At 40.3% G+C, this 14,419-nt stretch overlaps 1 protein-coding gene across 1 annotated transcript in view; it reads right to left on the bottom strand.

The window, feature by feature from the left end:
* Window positions 1–251: 251 nt before the first annotated feature.
* OC90 (otoconin 90) overlaps window positions 252–14,419 on the bottom strand; it is a 21,689-nt gene continuing 7,521 nt past the window's right edge. The window contains exons 5-15 of the mRNA XM_008935937.1: window positions 13,215–13,327; window positions 11,822–11,950; window positions 9,527–9,580; window positions 7,647–7,649; window positions 7,248–7,298; window positions 6,886–6,942; window positions 4,857–5,006; window positions 4,402–4,500; window positions 2,724–2,898; window positions 1,029–1,135; window positions 252–559 (exon numbers count right to left, since the gene is read on the bottom strand). Coding sequence (XP_008934185.1) covers window positions 252–559; window positions 1,029–1,135; window positions 2,724–2,898; window positions 4,402–4,500; window positions 4,857–5,006; window positions 6,886–6,942; window positions 7,248–7,298; window positions 7,647–7,649; window positions 9,527–9,580; window positions 11,822–11,950; window positions 13,215–13,327 — 1,246 coding nt within the window. The remainder of the gene's footprint in view (window positions 560–1,028; window positions 1,136–2,723; window positions 2,899–4,401; window positions 4,501–4,856; window positions 5,007–6,885; window positions 6,943–7,247; window positions 7,299–7,646; window positions 7,650–9,526; window positions 9,581–11,821; window positions 11,951–13,214; window positions 13,328–14,419) is intronic.

The following is a 14,419-nucleotide window of genomic DNA, read 5'->3' as shown; positions in this document are numbered from 1 at the left end:
TGAGTGAAATAACACAGAATACGGTCAAATAAGTATTTAGGGTAATATCTGACCTAAACAGATGGTGCAGAGTGCCAGCTTCACTACGACAAGGAGTTATACAGCCTAATATTTAATCCCTAGTCTATGATTACATGATTTCTGAGCTGGGAAGTGCAAGGCAGCCTGTAGAGTGGTAAGGACGGGTAAGGTCCGCAGAGGCTGAGGGTGAAGGTCTCCGTGCTGCTCCTCAAGCCTGTGGTGGTGGTGGGTTATCTGCCCTCACGTTGCACAGTTCTGGAGTTCCCAATGGGATGGTGTCTCTCTCTCTTTGCTCGTCTTAAGGTCCTCAGTGGACCTTCCTCCTCACTGCTCTCCTCGGAGCTGGAGACGGCGGTGCCTGTTTCTGTGCCAGCTGGAGGCCTTTCATAAGGGTCCCTTTGACATGAGACTTTCTCCCCTTGGCACTCTTGCCTGTGTGTGAACTTCAGGCTTTCATTGAAAGAGGCAGAAGCCATGCACTCGGCTGCTGTCTTGTCACAAGCACACAGGAGTTTCTCACACATGGTCCAACCAATACCTTAGAAAGAAGTTTCAGAATTAGTGTTTGAAAGCAGTTACAATTAGTCAGTGTTTTGCCGTGGGTACATGAGCTTTTGAAAATAAAGTTTTCAAATCTGCCTTGAATTTTACTCTCCAAATTCATCTTTAATTATCTAAATATAAGCCTGACACCAAGATGCTGGGCAGCTGAAGGTCTGACTGGCTTTAGTTGAATTTGTGAACATGAAGACACCAACAGATGACTTCTGTCTCCAATCATAAAACATTTGAATGCAATTTTCTCAGGCTGACTTGGTCACATCATACACGGTGGTCCAATAACTTTTATCTCAGCTAGAAAAAAAGCTCCAGTTTACATTGCTAACATTTTGTAAGCCAAACTTTTCTGTCTCCATACTCAGCTCACAGGCATGGTAGCATTCAGTTTGCAATGCACTGGTACACTGTCACCAGGATATGAGAAATTTCCTCTGACACAAACTTACATTTTGGCTTGTGATCAAAACATACAACTTCGGATCTTGAACTTCTTTCTGCATGACATCCAAGTTTCTTAACTTGTTCTATACAACAATGATGAGAGAAGCAGCACCTAAAATAAACAGTAGATATAAATAAAAAATACTCTTCCAGCATCACAGAGCACTCACAAATATTTTATTTTTTTATTTTCAATGTTCGTTAAAACAGGGAAATTTTACGTTTTGTATAATGGAAATATCCTTTCCATAAAAAAGGAAAACCAACCCAAACTGTTCCTACTCTCCTCCTATACTTGTTCCTACTTCCACTACCTCCTTCCTAATTCCTTTGGTATCATTGCTTAACAGTACTGCAGTTTTTTAGGGGGCTTTGTTTTAATTTTAAGACATATCATTACAGTTGTAACTGTGACCTAATCCACCATGAGAAGCGTCCATAAGTGTCCAAATACTGTTGAGTGAAGATCTGAAAACAGCATCATGGTAGCCAGGGCCTTAACTACCCTCACCTACATTAGCCTGCTTTGTCATGTGTAGGCAGTCTTGTTTGTGTGCAAGGGTAGGACAAGCGTGTGTGCTGTACTTCAGACCTGGTATGGCCCCAACTACTATGAACTTCCACACAGGGACAGATTTGAGTTGTAAAGGCAACAGTCTCAGAGGAGATTTCTTTGCTTTGGTTGAATTCTCTGCATGACTCCAGAATTCCTCCTCTTTGACTGCCATGCCACAACAGCACACAGTTGGTCGCAGCAGGTCCTCAGCTCCAGCTCCAGCAGGGCTTCACTTGAGTTCTGCTTTCTTTGAAGGATGCTGCAGCATGGGTGTATGTTAACTTTTCCTTTTGTAAATCACTTTCCAAAACACCTCTTAGCCAAAGTTCATGTTGTCCTGGTTCCACTGGGATAGAATCATAAACCACCCATGGTATGGAGACCATTAGCAGTTTTGAGTCAGCCAGGAGCTTAAGGTGAGAGGGACAAAAGCCAGGGCAGCTGCCCTGAGCTGGCTCCCTCACAAGTGTATCTCCTACCCAAACCAGCACGCTCCTTATAAAGAGGGAAGTTTGCTGAGGGTGGGGCTTTCTCTGGCTCCTGCTCCTCCTTGCCCTTCTCCTCCTGCTTCTTTTCATCCCTAAAGGGGCTTGCTTACCATTTTGCCCCTGAGGACTCTGTTCCCATTTATTGTGACTGGGCTAAGTATAACTGTGTTATTTATATTGGCATTAGTATTAATATTAGTTTTGTTGTTTCATTAAATAATTTTAATTTCAACCCACAATCTCCTCTCCTTTTCCTAATCCCCCTTCTCTGCTGGGGAGGGGTCATCAGGTGATGGAATAATTGCTGTGGTTTAGGCCTGAATACGAACTAAATATAGAAACATGGTAACCCTTATCCTCATCTCTTGTTATACTCTTCCTTCTGCTCTAATTCCCACTGTTCTCCCTTCTTATTTTGAGTTAGTAAGTCTCTAAAATTCTCCAAACCATTGATGCAATAATATAGTGTGTCTTAGTGATGTTAGGGAATTTCATATTTTACATATTGAAGTGGGCATTTTAATTTTTTTCAAAATGTGGCCTGGCTATTGTTATGTAGCTGCACAAGACCAAACAAAGGGTATGCTGGGCTTTGTTGGTCTACAGGCATCCCAGTAATTCCCAGTGTTAGTGGCAGATTACAGAGCAGCCCCCACCTGTCCAGTGCATCAGCAGGATGGCCTCTCCCTTCCTGGCCACAGTAGCAACCATAAGACTCAAATTCCTCTGGGCAGCGCTCAGTTAGACAGAAGAGCATTTCTCCTAGCTGGGGCAGCTCCTTCTTCACTCTTCCATCTCCTCTCTCTTGCAGAAAGGTTAATCTCTCACATACTATAAAGCAAAAAACATTATTTGACACATCATGTTTTCACTGAATGGGGGCTCTCTTGTGATGATGGAAGTATGTTCTCAGCTATCAGAAACTTTTAAAGACAACATTTTACTATTACTAATTTATTACTCCAGCCCATGTACTATGGCTGTTAGAATGCTACTGAGCAAGAGAGCAGAAGTGGGGGGAAATATTTAAAGGGGAGAGAGATTCCTATGAAGACAGGGACACAAGTCAAACTGGATTACAATGAGATTATTTTGCAATCCTTTCCAATCCTTCATAGTTAAAGTTTTCTTCTGAAATGTTCAAACTTAGATGAGTATTCAGTAGCTTCTGTCCTGGCTAATTTAGAAAACAGAGTCCTACCCTCTTGTGCTTGCAAAGTGATAGCTGGGCAAAGACTGTGTTGTGCTGGAGGAAACAAAAACTTATTTTTTTCATTTGAAGTACTGGTCAATTTGAGCTAGGATGCCTCTAGCCCAAATGCAGGAGAAATGAAGGAAAAGTGAGGCCCGATCCCTGGGAGTCTTTAAGGCCAGGCTGGATGAGGCTCTGGGCAGCCTGATCTAGTGGGAGGTGTCCCTGCTCATGGCAGAGGGGTTGGAACTGGGTGACCCTTGTGGTCCCTTCCAACCCTGACAGATTCTGAACTGTTTTAGCAGAGGACTTTAGAGCCCTATTGGCTCAATGGTTGGACTTGATGATCTTAAAGGTCTCTTCCAGCCTAAAGGATTCTATGATTCTATTCTATGATTCTAAATTCTGCCCAAGTGCTTGCTTGGGTCTTTGCTCACTCATGTTAATTCTCTAAGAACGAACCCTGGAATCATGCACTGATGTACACTCTCTAAGAGCTGATATTTCACAATCAAATTTTCCAATCTGATGAAAGGATGGGCTGATCCCTTGTGTCTGCTTTTCCAGATCTGGGACTGCTTCTCTCCACTGAGAAGCCCAACAAGATGGATGGGACAGTCCATCAGTGTGGATTTACAGCAGTAACAGGTCTGAAATATCTTGGAATCTCAGTAAAATCTGAGCAGGAGCTGGAACAGAATCAGAAATGGTGAGAAAAGGCCAACTCCAGCAAAGCTTTGGCAAGAGGTCAGAGTGAGGAGCAGGGGAAGGTCCTTTCATTGCTTCTGCTGCTTTTAAAATAAAGTACCTCAATTACATGATTAAACTGATAAGAACTAAAGCAAGAGAAAACATTCACCAAGCTCACTTTAGATCTTGTACTGGATGAAGAATGTACTTATAACCTAAACATAAATAGGTTTTTTGAGTGTTAATGATACCACATTGGTGGAAGAGGTTAAACTGATGGAACCTTTTGCAGATGACTGCACATCCTGTTGTTTTGATAACTACCAATACAATGTGCTTGTCTCACTGGTTTAGAACAACTACAATATTTATATTTAATATACACCTACCTCTTAATTTAGAAGTAGTTGAAGGTTTCATTAGATGTAACTGAGAAAAATCCCTTCATTTACCTTTTTGTGCAGGTTCATTTGGTTGCCTGTCAGACAGTAACAGTTCCAGAGCTATTCCAGAGGAAGATGTGCTCTGGCCCCCACTTGCAAGGCTTGTCTCTGGAGGTGACATATGCATAGAGGAGACTGGAAAATGTAGAATAAACTCTTATTTCAGTAATGTGTCCAAAAGTGCACATAACCATAACCAATCGGCAGTCTTTTAATATACAGTTCATAGTTAAAATACTGTTCATTAATGGTTAGTTAAGCTTGCCTGGTCAGTGTTTGACAGTGACCTGCTCTTTCCAGTGCAGTCAGTGTTGTGCACCCTGTATTCTATGTAGTCTATCCAGATTTAGGGAGAAAATAGTGTATTCTATAGATCTGTAAGAAATGCCAAATCCTCAGGTAGCTAAGAACAGGAACAGGGGAGTGCTGTAAATTAGAATAGGTGTAATTCAGTTTTTACTTGCCTTTTTCTTTTGTCCTTGCAGATATGCCTGCAGGAATCTTCTCAGTAGGGACAACTTTGACTTGCATTGAGATAATATCTGCTGGGAATGAGTCTGAGGAGGTGGTTATCTCTTCCACTGGGACTACAGCGTCCATAAATCCATCCTCTTCTGAATAAGCAGAAAGCAGAAGACATGGAAAGTTTTCATTTTAGGTAAACAGTCAAAGGAAGAACTGGTGTGAATTGATGGTCATAGAGAAAAAAAACCCAAGACGGAAACTGGGAAAGCAAAGAGCATCCACACGTCTCTTTTCTTCACCTTTGTTGTTTTTCAGAAGAAATGATGCTGGTTAAATGTGACCATTTTAACTGCTGACTATTTAAAAAAAAATAAATAAAATGATGTTGCATAGTGAGGTAAAGAGCTGTACCAGTTGCTGGAAATAACAGGGGTTGCTGGTAAGTCTGCCACACTGAGAGATGAAATGCAGGTCAGAGGTCATGAAATATCATTTTCTGAATAAATTGCTTAAAAATCATGTCAGTTCACATGAGGGTACCAAAACTGAGAGCAACATTAGTAGCAACAGAAAATTGACTGATGCAGAGCTGGGCAACTGGAGGATTTACTACACTACAACCACAAGGATAATACCAAGAGGAAAATAAGGAATAGAAGCATAATTTTAGGAGATTCTTTATCCTAAAAATTTATTTGGTAATTATGTTTAGACTATCTGAAGCTTTGTTGTTGAGCAGAAATGTTTTGTTTAATCTGGGGATTACTTAACACCTTTTTTCTTTCTTTTTAGCCTTTTTATATATGCTAGCGTGTCAATGAAAACACATATCAAATGACATCAAATGGTTTCATTTTTTGCTAAATGTCAGCATGAAGGATGTGGTATTTAACAAACAAATTCTTTGAAAATACTTGTGAACATGTATTTCCGCACTTTTAAAGCCTTTCCTTTTAAATTCCTTGGCTGAATTTACTAATTGGCTTAAACTCAAATGCGCTAAATTTGTCCCTCTGATGTTCTTGTTTTATTATGTGTTGAAAATAACCTGTCATGGGATAAGAAAATAGATCTAAAAAAATGGTAGTCCTGCTAAGAACACAACAAAGCCCTTGAAAGGCTGCAGAAAGGGATCAATAGCAACGTGCTAGTTTTAATAACACAGCAAGGTGCAGATTTTATGCTACTTCTTTTGACAGTGCTGTGTTGAAACGAAAGTGATTCCTGCTAGATGTAGAAAATAAAAGTGGAGTTTGGGAAATTCTGCACTGAGCTAAAAATAGATACTACAAATAATCTTCTGGGAGCTATGCAGATCTGCAGCACAACACTCAGATTTTCTGATACATTCAAGTTACAGGAGGAGAACATTTAGTGATTTTTCTGACCATGGCATAGCACAGCAATGCCAAATTTCTGTATTGGGCTGGGAGATATGAAAACTAGTCAGTTAGTGTACTCAGAGCCAAAAATTTACTAGTTTCAGCTCTCCATATTCACTGTTCCTTAACATTTTTCTGGTGCATTTCAGTCTGCCTGAGTGATCCTTTCTGAACAAAGGGGCCACCGAAAACTTCCAGTTCTACCAAGGTTCTCCACTTCCAGCTGTAGCTACCAGGGTGACTGTGCTCGAAGCAGCAACAACTGCAAAAGCTGAAATAGGTTTTAGACTTGGAAAGAATTCCTTGAAATTCTGTATAATAAAGGAGGAGGCAAAATCAAAATTAAACCTTCTGGCAGCAGATGCCCTGGGTGTAATTTTAAAAAACAACCATTATATTGAAAACCCTTATGTGCAGAGGTTTTCACAAACACTTGGATGAGGAGTGTGTACGAGTGGCTTGAGGCAAAGAACAGCTAATACTTCTCAGTGTGATTTTATTCATTGTTTATCTGCCATCTGACCCTGATCTAAATTTGATTCTCCAGCAGCCCTGTTATCATCATGCATGGATTTTTGACCGTGATGCTTTCAGATGAAATATTGTTGTGTCAGTCAAAGAAAAAGGAAAGCTGAGAGTGACTGACCTTTTATGAAGAAGACAGGGGGAGCAGGAGATCTACCTCTGTGGTCCCTTGTGGTAACTGTACCAAAACAGAGAGGCATCATTGTGAACTACCTGCTGTATTTCTGCAATGCATTTCTGGAGTAACTTTTACTGAAAACATCATAAAGCTTAATCAAACATCTCTGTTAGACCTGTTTCATAAAGAGGGGTCATCAGAATAATTAGGAGAAATGAAGTGTTTTGCTGAAGGATGTTCAAGATAGCAGAAGAACTAGAGGTATTATCCAGAAATCCTGTGCTGCAGATTTCTGTCTGTGACACCACAGACACCAGGAGTCCAGAGTGCCTGATTTGTCAACAAAAATACAACCAGACTCTTACCTCTGGCTTTGGACGTCCCCAGGACTGTCTCACTGTGCTCAAAATAAATCACTGGTCAAGACAGAAAATGTAAACTCAAAAAATAAGTTACCAGAACAAACTCTTGTGAACAGTCAAGCTCCTGAGAAGAGTTGTTTTTGGCAAAGCAGGAAGATTCAGGTATTTCATGTACAGACATTTGCTTGATCTTCTCAGTGGTGCGTTTATTGTAGACAAAGTGATACTGATAAAATGATCTCATTGCTGCATTCAGATGATGTGCATTACACTAACAAAGAAGCATAAATACGGCTGAAGTGGCAAATTTGGCATTAAATCCATTTGACAGATACACTAAAGGGGACTAGGTCTAAAATCTCACTGTTGCACACAGAAGGATGACACATTTCTCACGAGCACCTTCTGTTCACCTGCACTGAAAGTCAAGTATGGACAGGCAGCTACAAGACCAAATACTATCCTAACCTCTAACTTATTTCTTTACCTAGTAAAATGATTTTCATCTGTCAGCTGTTTCGGTAAGTTTTAAACCTACCTATCACATTATCTGAAAAATCATTTCTTCATCTTTTTGTGTGTTTTTAGGATATAGTGTGCAGAAGAATGTCTTTGCCTTTAAATGAGTTGCTGAGAAATACTAAACTTTGGTTTAATGCAGTTCCCACAGTTGTCAAAGTTGAAGCTCCTTTGAGCTTAAATGGGGAGACAACTAGTTAAATAAATGGTTTTCCAAATTTTTCCTTCAAAATCTGGTTAGATATGCTGTCTCTGATATGTTTTCAGCTTTCTAAAATTCATAATACAGGTTTTTGTCCCTTGGCAGTATTTTGAGCTGTATGATGAACTAACTATGCCTTTTTAGAGAGCATGAGTAATTGTTTTTTTCAGTAAGTAAATGACTACTACAAATGTGCAAATACAGATGCACTTACTCCTTCAGGAGCTCTGTTTTCTACAACCAAGCCTCCTGGAAGCAGCTAGAAAAACATGAACTAATACTGGAGCTGTTGTTAGGTGAGACCAATAAATACCTTGAAAAAAATCCAATAATAATAGAGGAGATAATAAAGAAGAGGTGTGAACGAACAGCCAGCACTTACACTCTGCATAAAGCCTTTTAGGTAGGTACCTCTGTGCATGTGCTTTTTTAAAAAATAAAAATACCCTGTTAAATCTGAAGCCTTGTTTCTTAAAAAAAAAAAAAAAAAGGAAAGAAAGAAAAAAGAAAAAAAAAAAGGAGAAGATGGAAAAAATTCCATGTGTTTTTTTTTTCATTATTCCAGATTCATACTTAGGGCGATGGCTCACTTTGAGAAAAATAGAGGAGCAACTTGAAAACAAGTTCCAAAGTTCTCAAGAAGTGCAGCTTTCCACTTCTCCTCGCTCCCACGAAATAACTCCCAAGCTCCTCTGAGTTGAGCAGTGGCCTGGTCGCCTCCATCCAACGGACTTTGCTTGTGTGCTTGGCAGATACAGGGTCTCTGTACATGACAGTGTGGCTCTGTTTGTGGTGGGGACACGTTACCAGAGTGCTTCAGCTAAACTGGACAATGGATGGTGCAAAACTGGTGTCCTTCTCTGTTTTCCAGCTGTGTAACTTGGCCCTCACTACCTTGGTGTGCCCTCCCACAGCTGCCCGTGGCTTTGGTGACTGCTGGCCATGGCCTCTTGTGCTGTAGTGCACACCAGGCAGGTAGGAAGAGGGAAGTTTTGACATACAGCAGCAATGAGATTCTGCAAGTATCCATTCCTGAATGAGATTGTTATTGATTGTAGCAGTAAAAAAAAAAAGCAAACAAACAACAAAACAAAGAACCACTTGGTATTGTGGTTCAGGAACTACCCATGCTCAACTTTTCCTTGTGTCACTGCTTGATCTTGTATAATGTCTCTTTAAAGACAACAAATATGCAGTTGGCTGTGGGTCCAGTGGTTGGCACCCACACAGCACATCTCTGCCAGACAGCTCACCTGCAGCAACCTCTGTTCCCAGGGAAAGAAAAAAAAAGGTCTGCTTGGATGAAAACAGGTTTTGTCACAGAGGGCTCATTCTCAGCCCTTGGGAAACTTACTGTAAGCACCGGTTAAGCACATCACATGCACAAATTGGAAAATTGCACCTCCTCATTCGGGCTTGAATTCCATTACTGAAACATTATATCTGCTTTTATATCAGGCCTTTCAGAAAGGCAGAAAGAAAGCAAAGAGCTTATTCTTGTATTTTGTTCTTTTAGCTTTTGGGAGCTGAAAACAGTGCTTCTTGCATTGTAATTGCAAACCTTCCACAGATGCAGTTGCAGCCTTTGTTTTGTCAGTCCTATGATGAAGGAATTCTGCAAAAATAAAAACATTCTTACTCCAGAGTCATGCCTTAGACTAAATCTTGGCATGACAGGATCAGTGATCAGAATGGAACTTATATTACTGCTGTTGTACTTTTTGCAGAGTTATTATATTATATAAATATAGCAAATACAAACTTAATTATTGATAATTACGGTAGCAGTATTAAAATCCTGCCTTAGCATTTATTCACTGCTGATACTAAATTCTAGTCGGTAACATACAGTATAATAATAATAAAGAAGTCACTCAATGTCTGTCATAAAGAATCTCAACCTAAACAAGAGAAATTGGGTAGAAATCAGCATTTCCAGCAGGTACTTAAATATGTGGCCTACAGTGAAGGTATAAAGATAAGAATTGAACTTTTAATCAGAAAACTTGAATGTTTAAATCCAGGCACTTGGCTACAAACCTCATTGAAACAAGGCCTAAAATGTGCATACAAATGGAGAAGGATCAATCTGAAACTATTAGTGTTTTCTACTGTGTTTCTTCTTACATTATTTCTAAATGAGATTCAGGGTTGTCTTCTGAATTCTGTCTCAGAAAAAGGAGTCATTTGGCTGAAATTTTCCTGTTCACCTGTGTGAAAGCTTGTCATAAAATTGGTACTTTGGTTTATTAGACTCTTTTCTTTTCCCTTTATATTTTGATATCTTACTAAAACTTGTCTTTGCTTCTCAGAAAGGAACTTATAGCTTCCAAAGTACTATTTTTTCTCAGTATAAATACATCTTGATTTAGTATACTATTCAAAGTATTACAGAGATAAGGTCATACCCTCCGTGTGAAGTGTTGTCATCTCTCCCTTGCTGGTTGTTTCTGAAAAGGAGAAAGCTCTCTCATAGACAAATCTGTGAGAAAGGGCTTTTTTTCCATTTAATCTGAATTGTACAAATCAGGAAATCATTGCTTTTGTTCCTATTAAAGAAAAGATTTAGGCAAATAGATCCCTATTTCATTAAACTTTTCTCAGAAATCCTTTGCAGAAATTTTTCAGATAGGATTATTTTTTTTTTTTGCAAAGCCTGCACTGGGCAGAATAGCTGCATAGAAAGATAATAACATGAATGAGTACTAAAATAACAGTTTAATTCAAAACATTTTTTTTATGTTAAGAAATATAATCAGGAGACTAAAATTAATGGAGGTATTTACTGAGCTAAAATTCAATCTGTCTTTATCAACATGATTTTCCTGTTAACACCTAACAATTTCCCTTTTATTTGTAGTGTGTTGGAACTGTCATACCTTATATTAGAGTCATCTGATCCCAGTAAAAGATTACTGGCTTACATGAAACAATTTTCTGGCTTTGATGCAAACTTTCTTGTGGCATTTTCTTCCCCCTTGACTTATTCACGAGGGGATGCATGCATCCAGAACATTATAAAGGTGTATATGTTTGTTGTTATCACTGGGGTGTATGAATATGAGCCATGCTCTGATTGCAATCCATATGAATTAAGGTTTTAATCCAGCCCTGTTCCCACAGGACAGGTATTCAGTCTTATAAGGCTGTAATTTCAGCTATAGAGCATGGATCACCGTATGATAATGGATATAAATAACTCTTTCATCCTCAGAGATTATTTTTCTTTCAAAGATGGAAACCAAGTAAAAGGGCCAAGGGGGTCTGTTTTTGCCTTTCCAGCTAGTTTTTCCATGATTGACAGGGAGATTTGAGTTAGCAATATTTTCAGTTTGGCTTTCCTGCTAGTGACCTCAGTGGGTCACTAATCACCCCAAGTTTCACCCATTCCTTCAGGCTGGCAAGAGCCTCACAGAGTTGGCAGGAGTCTCCTGAAAAAATGTCTTCATATCTAACTGGGATTTCCCTGTTGCAGTTGTCTCTTGCCTCTGGTTCTGTCCTTGTGCACCTCCAGGAGGAGTCTGGTTCCATCTTCTCTACATAGTCCACTTGGTATTGAGGGCAGCCAAAAGATGTCCCCTGAGCCTCCTCCTCTTTCATCATGTGCTCCAGCCCTCTCACCAGCTTGGTAACCCCTCCTGGACTTGCTCCAGGATGGCAATTAGCTGACTTTCTTTTCTCTCGGTATTCACTTGAATAGCAGTAAATGGAAAGGACACAAGAAACAGAGAATAGGACAGACCACCAGATTTAGTGCAGGAAAGCACCCAGCTATTGCTTCATTCTCACTGGGCAAAATCTTATGCCAGCAGAAGAAATGGCAGGAGGAGGCAGTGGATCAGGTCCCTATTATTACCTGTAGGCAGAGATGGACAGAAGGAGACATCCAGCCCATTCAGGGAGGAGTTAACATGTGCATTCACAAAGCACTCAATGGCATCCTTGTCACAGTTGCAGAGGAACTGTTCACAGGGATCTCCAGACTCTGGAAATGACATTAAAATTCAAACAAGGCACTGTTGAAATAACCTTTCTACCTCCTCCTTTTTCCCCCATATAAGTTTTGTGTCTGTATTAATCAGTGCAAGCCTATTTATAACCCTCCAGGTTGAACACAGTCAGGTTTCAGCATCCAAGACAGTTTGGGTTTGTGAAACACCATCCAATGCAGCCTGGCACAGCTGGCAGCAGAATTCTTGCCTGTGCTGGTTTGTTCTGCACAGTAATGAGGATTACAAAGCAGTGCTTTCCTGCCTTTTGTTTTTCCACAGAAAACTTATCCCAGCTAATACCAATTTCAATATTTCACAGACTTCATTAAAATGTTCCTCCTAACCTCAAGAAGTCACAGCCTGCAAGCCTTTCACGGAATATATGTTTTTCTCTTTCTAAAGGCTATGAAACAGTTTCCCAGGATATACTATTTTCCCACTTCAAAATCTTCTACCTTTCAGGGTATCAAAAAAAAAAACACAACACATTGACCTTTCTGAGCTGTCACACTCAGATTTCATATTTTTGGTTTGAACAAAATGCTTTCTGATTATTAAGCACGTGAAGAGCTAAAAAAAACACTATTCATGTTTAGATGCACTTGGACTTTTATAGAGTGGCCTAAATAGCAAAAATGGTTTTCGTTTGAAACAAGAAAAGGAAATTAGATCTGGTTGTTGCTTAAGAAGCTGAAAAATTATATTAGGATTGACCAGGCATTGAAGAGCTCCACTCCACACTTGCCAAGACTGTATTAGTGATGCATGGAGTAGCTGTTAGAACAGCATGGCCTCTGCCCTCCTTGGGGATACTCTTGTGTCTGATGAGTATGTATGATCCTGTGAACAAAGAATCTGGCCCCTCAAAGTGAAGTATATAAAAATCAGGCCTTGAAGCTTCAGAAAGGAAGAGTTTTTCAGGTCTTTCTTTTTTTCCCTAGCATCCACTGCATCGCTGAGGTGTGGAGATATCCTGAGCGATCCTTAGTGGTCCTGTAAAACCAGGGAAACCTCAGCAAAAGGCTGCCTATTAGAGAAGCTCTGGCAAGTTTCTCCTTATTTTACTTCAATTTTCCTGCCTAGTTGGGCTTTCACACCTTTCTGTAGTACTATTTGTGTTCATCCTTGAGAAGAAAAATCTGTACATGGAAGTGTTTTCTGCTTAATTTATATATGAGTTTTGGTAGCTAGACCAAAATGCATTTATTGGTCATGGTGAGGCTCCAATATTACACTCTTGCAACAGGTTAATCTTACCACAGGTGAGGTTTTCAGCAGAGCAGCTGACATCTGTAGAAATCTTTGATGGATCCCATGTGCACTCCTTCTCCAGTGCTTCCTCATAGCATTTGCGGTGCTGGAAACAGCAGCTTGAAAATTTAAATAACACAAAGTTTGCACTATTTAGTTTCAGTTCAAAATCAGACAGCAAGGCTTTCATGTCACTCTTACAGAAGAATGCAAAAGAGGCCAAAAGAGAAAAAGGGGTCCTCAGTGTGGTGTTAGTTACAAGAAAGGCTGATACTGCTTTTCCCTGAGTCCAGTGGGATAAGTACAGCTGGATGCAAAGCGCAGTGGCAGGAGCAGGTCTGCATGCTGTGGAAGACCACACTTACATTTGTTTCTCCTTCTGAGGTATCTGAGTTCTTACAGCTTGGTTCTAGAGGTCTTGGCTCCAGCCTCACTACGTTTCTCACTATGGACCTGGAGAACTGCACGGAACCTGGCACTCGTGGCATGCTGACCCCTCTGCAGTGCCTTGGGAGTCCCCATGTCTCACTGAGAGGATAGAAGTACGTGCAGTCTCATCCTCTGTTTCTTGTACCTTCTCTTGTATGGAGCAATCAGAATTAAATGCCCCATATAGCCATGGGGAGGGGAAATATTTTTCTCACTCTGGAGTCGAGCCGCTTTCTCCTACCACCACATAACAAAGGCAGTTAGAAACTTTGCCTACACCCCTGCTGTCATGCACACCCCAAATCCCTGCATAACCACTTTAGCTGGGAACAGCAATGAAAAATCAACTAAAACAAGCAGCTCTTCATCAGTTCTCTTTCCTCTTCAGCTGTTTTTGAACAGGCAAGCCATCTTCTTCTACATCATAGCAGCAACTCTGTGCACTGACATCAGCTATAAATGAAACACCACTAAAACTTCGTCATCATTCACACCACATAAAATTGTTACAGAGATCAAGCAGGGGCTTGCTGTTAGAGTGAGACTGAAAAATCCTCCTTTCAGAGAAATGGGCTTGGAACACGGGTCTGCTATTGCCATTGGTCTTGACTGTGCTGAATGCAAAGACAACGTTAACACTTAAAACCAGCATCTGCTGCCAGGAAGGGTTAACTTCCAGCATGATGTAAGGAGTTAACTTTAATAAAGCACATGTGGGATTTTTTTTAAAGATACAGTGAATGTGTCTTACATATCACCCCCAGCCCTGCGTATGCACTGAA

Source organism: Merops nubicus, unplaced genomic scaffold (genome assembly GCF_000691845.1).
Source record: "Merops nubicus isolate BGI_N331 unplaced genomic scaffold, ASM69184v1 scaffold2780, whole genome shotgun sequence".
NCBI lineage: Eukaryota > Metazoa > Chordata > Aves > Coraciiformes > Meropidae > Merops > Merops nubicus.
The sequence above is the reverse complement of the archived record's forward strand: the minus strand, read 5'-3'. Positions and strand labels throughout refer to the sequence as shown.